The sequence below is a fragment of the Rhagoletis zephyria genome, unplaced genomic scaffold (assembly GCF_001687245.7).
Source record: "Rhagoletis zephyria isolate East Lansing unplaced genomic scaffold, Rhagoletis_zephyria_1.1 Rzeph_scaffold_06017, whole genome shotgun sequence".
NCBI lineage: Eukaryota > Metazoa > Arthropoda > Insecta > Diptera > Tephritidae > Rhagoletis > Rhagoletis zephyria.
In genome coordinates, this window is record NW_016163100.1 from 15713 (window position 1) to 25977 (window position 10265).

A 10265-nucleotide genomic window follows, 5' to 3' on the forward strand; every position below is an offset into this window, starting at 1 on the left:
TGAGATGCTCTTCCCACTTCTTCCGCTTATGTACGTTTACTAGTTGCCGAATCTCCGCGTTGAGATCCCTGATACGGGGATCTCCGGGATCGGCCCCTGCTGCCCGGCAGGATATCACCCTGAAATAGGTGCGCTACTCAGAGATGAAAACCGTACGGTAGTTGGTGACTTTAACGCTGTTGGCTCCTGCTGTGCTGCCCAGTCGCATCCCTCCCACGCGACGCGGGAGGATATCACCCTGAAATAGGTGCGCTACTCGGAGGTGAAAACCGTATGGTAGTTGGTGACTTTAACGCGCACCACGATCTTTGGCACTCAAGCCTGTCAAATGATCGTAGGGGAATACATCTGGCTGAGCAGGTAGACGATTCGACATTCTGCACAATGAACGACGACGCACCCACCAGCATTATGGGCAGCTGCTGTAGCTCGCCAGATCTGCCAATTGTCAGCGCTGGTCTGATAAACAGCGTATCATGGCGACCTATGCTGACTAGCATCAGACCATCTGCCCATAGTCATCTCGATTGATAAACCTGCCGACTTTGCTTCAGTGGATCACTGGACTTATGTCAACTTTTCCAAAGCTGACTGGAAAGGCTTCACGGATGTTACTGAGGGCGCCTTCACTGCACTGCCCATACCTACCGACGTTCACGTAGGTGAACGTAAATTCCGCAGGGTTGTCACTGCTGCTGCAGCTCGCTTCATCCCAGCAGGATGTATTAAGCATCCACGTCCGAGGTTTCATGCTGAAGCGGCTGTTCTAGCCGGTGAGCACGACAACAACAACAACCTTCGTCAGGCCGATCCAGGAAATCTCCGTATCAAGGATCTCAATTCGGAGATTCGGCAACTTGTGAACGTACATAAGCGGGAGAAATGGGAAGAGCAGTTGAAGACCTGCAACTTTGCCTCTGGTGTGAGCTTTGGTCAACCGTGAGGTCGTTGTCCAACCCGACGAAGCGTGACGACAGAGTCGAAATAGACTTTGGTGACCCGGACCCAGCAAACACAGTCTCTAACGTTAGAGAAATTTGGAATTCTACATTAGATAACTAGGGGTCGATGACGAAGTTAGAGAATTACATTAGAATTCGATTGGAGAACGATTAGAGAAACAACGCAAATTCAAATAAATGTAAATAAGCAATATTCCAAATGAATGAAATCATAAATTATTTTTAAGTTCAAATAAGGCATTATTATTTTATTGCAAAAATACGTAAAATTAAACAGGGGGTACCACAGGGTGGTGTCCTGTCCCCACTACTGTTTAATTATTACATTTCAAACCTTCCTCAACCACCAGAGGGTGTCAATATTGTCTCCTATGCTGACGATTGTTCGATCATGGCGTCTGAGAATGGAATTGATGACTGGTGCTCGAAAGTAAACGGTTATATCGCCGAACTTTTTCGCTTCTTCACTGCAATTAGCCTTTCCATATCCCCTGAGAAATCCTCGGCAACCCTATTCACTACCTGGACGAAGGAGGTCAGAATGCAACTGGGTATTCACGTTGATGGCGTAACAATATCGACGGTGAATAACCCGAAGATCCTCGGAGTTACCTTCGACAGTCTGCTCTCCTTCCCGGCGCATACAACCGCAATTGTCAACAAAGTACAGAGCCGCAACAATGTCCTCAAGTCGCTGGCCGCAGCACTATGGGCAAAGATAAAGAAACGTTGGCAATATACAAGGCAATTGGCCGGCCGATTCTAAACTATGCAGAGTCCGTGTTGTCGCCTGGGACTTGCAGGACGCAGTGGATGAAGCTACAGACTTGCCAGAACACGACACTAAGCACAGCAACTGGATGCCTCCTGATGACGCCCCAACAGCACCTACACGACGAGACCCAGATGCTCCCAGTCAAGGAGCATAATACAATGCTCTGCAAACAGTTCCTTGTGGGGAGCCACAGACGTGGTCATCCCAGCAAACAGCTGCTTGCAGAACAGCCCTCGTCAAGGCACGTCAGGAGGTTTATTAACCAACCCCTGAACCCTTCAACCTACCGACAGGCCCTGAACGGCATTCACACAACCACCGGACGTGGACGGGACAGGACTTTGTTTGCCTCGGGAGACCCGCACTACAATAGCCCAACTTCGCTCTGGCTATTGCAGCAGGCTAAACTCTTACCCGAGCAGAATCAATGAGGATGTGCCCAACATTGCCCGGCATGTGGAGAGTCGCCACATGACTCGGCACCTCTTCACATGCCCTGAGAACCCCACTCAGCTGACGCCCCTGTCCCTATGGACATACCCTGTGAAAGTCGCACACTTCCTGGGCCTCCCCCTACCTGAAATGGATGACAACGTTGACGGATGAACCGACCGGGGTGGGGCTTAGTAGCCGCTACAACAACAGCAACAAGAGATTTTGTTTAATTGCTTTTAATCTACTTTATGCACGATCTAACTAAAGTACAATTGACGAATCAATTGGCTCAATTAAAGAACTCGTCTTACGACTCGTGACAAATCATTTTAATTTATCGATAAAAATGAAAGGACTAGCGGCCGCTGTGGTGTAGTGGTAAGCAGGACCTGGGTTCAAGCCCTGGTCAAAGCAACAACGCAAAAAATGTAGAAAAAAGGTTTTTTCTTAACAGCGGTCGCTCCTCGGTAGGCAATGGTAAACCTCCGAGAGTATTTGCCATGAAAAACAGCTTCTTATAAAAATACAATCGCCGTTCGGACTCGGCGTAAAATTGTAGGTCCCTCCCCATTGTGTGACAACATCAAGGCGCACGCCACAAGTCGGAGGAGAAGCTCGGCCAAGCAATAACATATGTCTAAGCGCCAATCTGTTATTATTACTATTATAATACATATATTTTAGACAGTGGCGGCAACAACCGGCTGTAGCTTCAGGCGCTAAACGGTTAAGTAGTATATCAAGCAACATTGATGGGCCTTCAACAAGTATTTCTAAAAGTCTTATAAGCAGGGTACGGATTTTATGGAAATTGCCTTTTTTCGGCTAAAGAGATAGAGTATATTCGATTAAGAATTTCCACGATTTAGCATTCCCTGATTCCATAAATACACATTTGATGTTGCCTTTTTTAAGATATTTGCCTTTTTTGCCTATTATCCCGTTAATAAGTGATTATAGCGAGGAAAAAGCCCTTATTTCTGATAATGTAAAAGTTTCAAAAGTTCCATATTTAAATTGGGCGCCACTTATATTAACTCATGTCGAGCGCACGTTGAGTACATTCAAGGCTGTGTTAAAGCCTGTTTTGTTACAAAAAAATAAAGTTGACAATGAAGAAAATCTATGGATATATAAAGAAGTAATAAGTAGTCATATGAAAATGCGCAAAGATTTTGTACGCAAAAGTAGCAGGAAATAATGTTACTCATACGCCATGCACACCTGCAAATATATCGAAAACTTATCCATAGAATTAAATTTTACTTTTTTCTCATTCTTTTTAAAAAAGGTAAAAAAAATACAAAGTAGTGGCCCCACTGTGGTCGTTTTAGTTTGTTAGAGAACTGAATGAGCGTTATCTCTGCATCCACGAAGAAAACTTGTGGACAATCTTGTACAAAGGTTCCCAAACTTTTTTTCGCGTACATCCCTTTCAAAACTTTACTGGTTTCGGTGGACCCCCTGCTGCTGCATTTCTAACATATTCCCAAAGCTCGTAAAAAAATGTAAGGTTAGATCTAACGATGTAAAATGCACCACAAGTGAGTACTAAAACAGAATTCGGAGTGGCGAAAATAATAATAAAATGTTTTCTTGTGTTCAATTTATTTAAATAAAGTGATTACACACAAGTTGCAAGAAAATTAACTGAGCTCGTAAAGTCATCACAGTACTCGCTCGCTCCGGGGAGCTATATTTTTTAATATCACTCCGAGCGCTATCGTTATTTACATTTTCTTCACCATAAACTCCTGACACGTTTGGTTCACTCATGAATTCGCATCTGGCGTGTTTGTAAAATAGTTTATTTTTTTTATGGCATCATTTTTGGTTTTATAGCTCTCGAGTTTAAAAGTGATGCGAAAAATGTTTCTCACTCACATTTTTAAAACACAAAATTTGAAACAAAATCGCAAAGCTTTTTACGCCAAACTTTAAATTCAGGGGATAGATACATAGATTGTTAGAGGCTGTGCACTGCGACCNCCAGTCCCAATGCTCTGATGTATCCGAGCAGTTTCGAGGGTGGTAGAGAGTGTATATGCCTAGCCTCTGGCCACATCCTTCCCAGGTGTGTTAGCCTTCTTCTCGCAATCGCATCGCATTTAAATAGGGGATGCCGCGAGGTTTCTGTTGTCATGTCGCAGTACCGACACAAATAGTCTGCACTGATCCCCAGGTTATGCATATGGGTCCGCAGTCTGCAGTGCCCCGTTAGCATTCCTGTTAAGAATCTCAGGTTAGTCTTTTTAAGGGTTATTAGTTCCCTAGATCTTTTGGGATTATATCCTCTAAGAAGTTCTTTCGCCTGCCTTAGCCCAGGCGTGTTCTCCTAATGTGCTCCTTTTAGCCTTCGCTCTTCTGCTCTTACTCCTCCTTGATTGTATGAGGCACCAATGCAAGGAAGGGTTCAGAATTATTCCCGCACAAACACTTATGGTGTAAACCTCCGCTTGAAATATACTGGCGTAGTTTCCCAGGGGATGGAGATCTTAGCCCTAGGGCCAAATATTCCAGCTCCTATCCCTTCGTCGGTTTTTGAGCCATCGGTGAACCGCCTTTCGGTGTGAGCCCTGAAGGTGTTTTCTAAGATTGTCTCATTTCAGGTCAGATTCAGAAATTCAGAAACTGACAATAGAGAAAAGACCAAATCTAGAAAAGTCGATGACAAACAATCAAACAAGAGCTAACAAAGCAAGAAGCACAAAAAGTGTTCCACCGTCCCATCCTCTTCAAGGCAGGATGGGTAAATGGAGTTGTTATTTACGCCTATCACAGTCAGGTGTTTGACCCATGTGAAGTGATCAGTCAGCAGTCCAATAAGTTGTCTGGAGTCCCGACTACTCGATGAAAGCGAAAATCTATATAGACCATTTTAGATTGAAGCCCACATGAGTTTTGCATCCCCTCGATCCCTGCCAGTCATTGCTGAGCGAAGTAGTCACCTAGTTGCTGATAGTGGTTTCGATGGCGGATCGAGGAATGCCTGGTCTAAGCCGACTGTGGCCAAAGGGTCAGATGTCTCATTACCAGGTATTCCAGAATGAAATGGCATCCAGAGTAAAGTAAGCTCGTTATGTTTACCAAAATAATTTAGCCGAGACTTGCATTGCTGAACTAGTTTGGAAGTACTTAGATAGCCAAGTGCAGCTTGTCTATCACTGTAGACACGTAAACTCTTTCCCTTCCACCTATTTCCCACCACGTAGTTCATGGCTTTGAGGATTGCAAATACCTCAGCCTGGAAGACCGAAGCATATTCCCCAAGAGAAAAGTAAATCTTATCCACATTTACTTCAAGACCGCAGATCCTGACCATGAGTTAGTGTTGGAGCCATCGGTGAAGATTCGACAATGTATGAGTCCAGGCTCAAAGCTGGAATTAAACCAGCATTCAGCCTCAGGGAACTCGACATAATAGAGTCTCTTCAGCAAAGGTAATGGTGGCGTAATATCCTTTAGCATTGAAAGCACCAGAGCACAATACACCATTCTAAAAATTTAATTAAAAAATTAAGTTAAAAAAGAGGCTATGAAGCCACCATTTTGGTTGTTTAATATCGAAACCAGATAATTTTCGTGGACCCCTATATTTTTTTCGCGCCAACGTAGACCCCCATCGATTCTCCCGTGGACCCCTGGAGGTCCACGCGGACAACTTTGGGAATCACTGACTAGTAGATGCACCGAACAGCCGAAAAGTTGAAAATATGTTGAGCTTATTCTGCTGATTGGCATATAAACTATTTAAATGACTTAAAATTCAGTTTTCTCAAACAATCCTTAAAGTACTCACACTCCTTTGATTATAAATGTCCAGATTATACAACACAAAAACTATCGCAACCGTCAATTCTTGATAACTGTCCTCTCAGCATGTTCCGGAAAAACATCGTAAGCGCCATTTTACATTTAGAAAATAAACTGTGGAAAAAGTAAATAGTCCTATTAGAAAGCTAGCATTCAATAATGTTGTTGCCCATTTAAATCTAATTAAATTTTTGCACTGTTTAAGAATGAATTAAAAAAAAACTCGTGTAAAATTTACCTTTTGTCGCTTACGATGAAATCACAAATAGGGGTCTATATATGAATCACCTAATACTAAGTGTTATATTACACAGCATGTACTTGAAAATATGAAATACATATATGAAAATATGAAATATGAAATACTTTATTCTATTATCCCGGATTTCCACTGGGTATTAAATACAAAATTTTAATGACAAATTTCGGAATTTAAAAATGTGTTTCTGTGCCATCAGGTTAACAAAACTAGTCATTAGCTTAGATTTCCCATGGCAATATTTTTTAAATCCAACTCATAATGAGAATTCGCGTGTAAAACGATTTNCTTTATTCTATTATCCCGGATTTCCACTGGGTATTAAATACCAAAATTTTAATGACAAATTTCGGAATTTAAAAATGTGTTTCTGTGCCATCAGGTTAACAAAACTAGTCATTAGCTTAGATTTCCCATGGTAATATTTTTTAAATCCAACTCATAATGAGAATTCGCGTGTAAAACGATTTAAGTTTTTAAAGCGAAATAAACGTTCACGCTTAACTTCTTTCCGCTTATATATTTTGATTTAACTTTTTAGTTGTTATGGATGTGAAAAATCTCTCAGAGGACCGAAGTAAAATTGCATTGGATTGGAACGAAACGGCTATAAGAGATAACAACGAGTTGAATAAATCACTAACATCTTCTCCACGGGAACTTAGAAGCATTTTGGATTTCTTAGGAGCACAACAGTTTGAAATGTTATCTGCATTAAATGTAAAAAGCATTCAACAATTACTGAATATACCACTAAGAAAATTACTTGAAATTAAACTGAGTAACGAGCAATTGCAGTTACTTAAAGCGGTTTTGGAAAAGGAAATGTGTATTGTTCCAAAGTCATTGGAATTATCTGCGGACGAAATGAGATCGCTGAAATCAATTGCACAACAATTGGAAAAAATTGACGCCAATGACGATGATGATGATCGACCCTTGGTTATAGACGAAAGCATTTTCAATGTGGAGGAGGTTAATAATTGGTTATATAAATTTACTTGTTAATAAAGTTTTTCTTATGTTCTAGAATATAACATTAAATTCCGACAATGAACGAAGTCTTGATGAAATCGAGGAATGTTTTTCTAAAATTAAAAATGTCAAGATCCCTCAATCCCAAGCTGCCTTAAAGGGAGTAAAATCAGAGCTCACAGAAATTATAGCCGAATTGAATGGGAAAGAGGACAAATTACTACGTCAACTACAGCATGATAAACCGGCACCCGATACTGTAAACAATGCTACCGGTGTTGGCACTGAAGAGGTCGTCACCACTACCAGTAAGGAACAGCCGAGTAATAAACTTCATAATATCGATGTTCAACAAATTGATCTAACTGAGACTGTTAAAATAGAAAAGCCTGCTAAACGGACAAATGGCTCGCGGACTGCTAAACGTCGACGTAAACTAAACAAAAATAGGAACATAAAACCAACTGCCAAAGTCACGAATAAAGCATCTGGCGATAATACTACTTTTGATCTAAACTTAAATTCAAACGAAACATCTCTTACACAATCTTTAGAGGGATCGTGTAAAACAAGTCAACCGTCCTCGGAGATATCCGCATTGGGTATCATTTCTCAAAGTACAATTTCTGATATTACAACTTCTGTGAATAACGCGAATCCAATGCTAATGCTAGATTCGAAAGTATCTCAAATGTCTCCACCGTTTTCAGGAAGTCAGGGGATTTTTTTTATTAATCCGAAATCTGTAGTTATTATGCACGAAGATCTTGCAAAAGCTACCAACATAATAAATAATTCTATTGCACAACCGTTTAATAAGCGTTTACAAAAGCCGCAATTCAATCTTAGTGCTAATGAGAGCGCTGTACTTGTAGATGTGTCCGAGTCCAACTCCATGAAGAGTTCCCCAAATCATCTTTTTGCAACATCCAATATGACTGCGATTACTGCTGTACCTCTAACTCCAATGCACTCTGACGACTCAAAGACCTTATCAAAGGAATTCGTAAACAGTAAATTGCAAACCACGAGTAAGCCTTCAAAATCATTTTCAGCGGCACCATTACAACAAAAGCTGCAACCGACGGTATTGATCAAGAAGCTGCCAACTCCACTAAGAAAGAAGGAATACAATGTGGATGCAGATAGTACTACGGCAAGCATTGATCTTCGGTCTTCTAAAGCAACGAAAATGGAGCAAATTGACGAAAGAAAGTTATCATGCCCAGCATTAGGCGTTAAAAAAAGCAAGGCGGTGAATTATGCTAAGAAATCAAAGAAACGTGTTGTTAAAGTTGTGACTGACGACAGTAATAGTACAAACCAGGAGAAACCTAGTAAATTAAATACAGGTACCAACTATGCTAATCAATAAATGCTAGATTATCTTTCAGATATATCAGACAATTCATGCGTACTTGAGGAGGTGTATGCATCCGAACGTGCACAAAGTACAGAAGTTTGTGAGATTAAGGCAACTAAAACCGATTGCGACCCCATTTCTGTTGAGTGCGATATTATTGAATCCAAACATGGACTAAAGTCAGTTTCGCCGGAATCACCGCTCTTTGAATCCATTAAAAGTACATCGGAAGAATTAGACGAGAGTGGTACAATAAAATATCGTGAAGGAAGTTCCTATTCCAATTTCAGTATGGAAAACCCCGAAAATCAGTCGGAGTCTTCTTACTGCAGTAGTACTCCAAATGGTAAGTATATATAAACACATTATCCCCTTTTTACACAATTTGTCGGATGACTAAAGAACTTGTTAAAAAATTGAAGAAATCGCAATTACAAACAGATTCACAAATCACACTGGTTCCGATTTTCAAATGAAACCACATTAAAAAGAAAATCCTGCGGAAGGAGAATTGTACCCAAGTCGTTAAAAATGGCATTCATGCCTATTCCGTAATTCAAAGGATGCCATCCGCTCGGATGTAATCCGATTTGCGCTGTCATAACAAGCGAGAGTGAAGGATTAGATTCGCGCGAATGGTATCCGTCGATACATGCCTATTCCGGTCCGTTTGCTATGGCAGTGCGAATCGGACTTAGATCCTTGCGGATGGCATCCGTCTGGTACCGTAATGGGCATAATTGAGTCGAAAATCACGAGCGTTCTTTTAGGGCTTATGATACTAATTGTGATTTCATCATGAAAAATGTAAAGTAAAAAGTGAAGACCGGTGCAATAAAGGCAAAACCACCTTATAATAATAATAATCCCAAGGCTTTTTACCCTCCATTCCCGCCCATCCGCACGAGGGGCGCAGTCCGCATTACGTATGGAACCAGTATTTTCAATTTTTGCGCCGAGTCACGATAGGCAGGAGTTTGTTAAGTGTCGAGATCTAAAGCTGATCAGTTACAGAACTAAATTCATCAGCTGATTTTATGTCTTTTAAGTTGCGATCCCGTACGAGTCCGGACTAGTCAGAAATAGTCAGAATCAGTCAGATTTTACTGGAAATCGATCCCGTACTCGGTTCTCTGACTATTGAGAGGACAAAAAAGAGAGTTAATACGGTTCTATCTCTGTCAGACGTTACAAGTTTTACAGCCCTATTCTGTTGCCCTCACAAAAATCATCACACTCACTATTGTGAGGTTTCTGACTATTGTGAGGTTATCCCTATGCTCACAAGAGAAAAACAGCCGATTTTTATTGAGCAAATGTTTTGTTAATTTTCGTTCGCTATCAGTGTCTGTGCCATTTTTTTTGTAACTAAAAGTATATTCAGTAATGGCAGAGTTATTGCTTGTTTTTTCGGCAGTTTCGGAAGAGCTAGAGCAGGCATGGGATTTCATTTCCATACAAACTTTTGCACCAAGGTGTTGATTGCAAACTGTGTGAAGTACTGGAGCTACTCCTGCTTTGTTATTTCTTTTTGAATTCGCCTAGGAAATAAATAAAGTCAGTAATTATCAAAAAAAAAACAGATTGAAAAAATATTTACTTTTCCTGGTGTTCAGCATCCATCTTTTGTATTTATTTTATTTACGAAACAGCTGTTAGACAGCAAAATGCTTTTCACCTCGT

At 40.9% G+C, this 10265-nt stretch overlaps 1 protein-coding gene and 1 long non-coding RNA gene across 4 annotated transcripts; one reads left to right on the top strand and one right to left on the bottom strand.

Annotated features, from left to right (window-relative positions):
* The first annotated feature begins 6675 nt into the window (after nt 1–6675).
* LOC108372773 (uncharacterized) lies at nt 6676–9003 on the top strand. Of its 3 annotated transcripts, XM_017628540.1 has the most exons (4): nt 6676–7219; nt 7275–7542; nt 7603–8556; nt 8602–9003. In XM_017628540.1, exons 1-4 carry the CDS (start codon nt 6791–6793, stop codon nt 8940–8942), a joined length of 1992 nt encoding a protein of 663 aa, XP_017484029.1. In that variant the 5' UTR covers nt 6676–6790; the 3' UTR covers nt 8943–9003. The 3 variants fall into 3 exon arrangements, with proteins under 3 accessions (XP_017484029.1, XP_017484027.1, XP_017484028.1); XM_017628538.1 differs by having other exon boundaries at nt 7275–8556; XM_017628539.1 differs by having other exon boundaries at nt 7275–8556; nt 8614–9003.
* An 881-nt stretch (nt 9004–9884) lies between these two features.
* LOC108372772 (uncharacterized) lies at nt 9885–10261 on the bottom strand. The gene is made up of 2 exons (XR_001848891.1): nt 10183–10261; nt 9885–10123 (listed from the first exon to the last, which is right to left on the bottom strand). It is a non-coding gene; the product is annotated as an uncharacterized LOC108372772 (long non-coding RNA).
* Between the last annotated feature and the right edge of the window lie 4 nt (nt 10262–10265).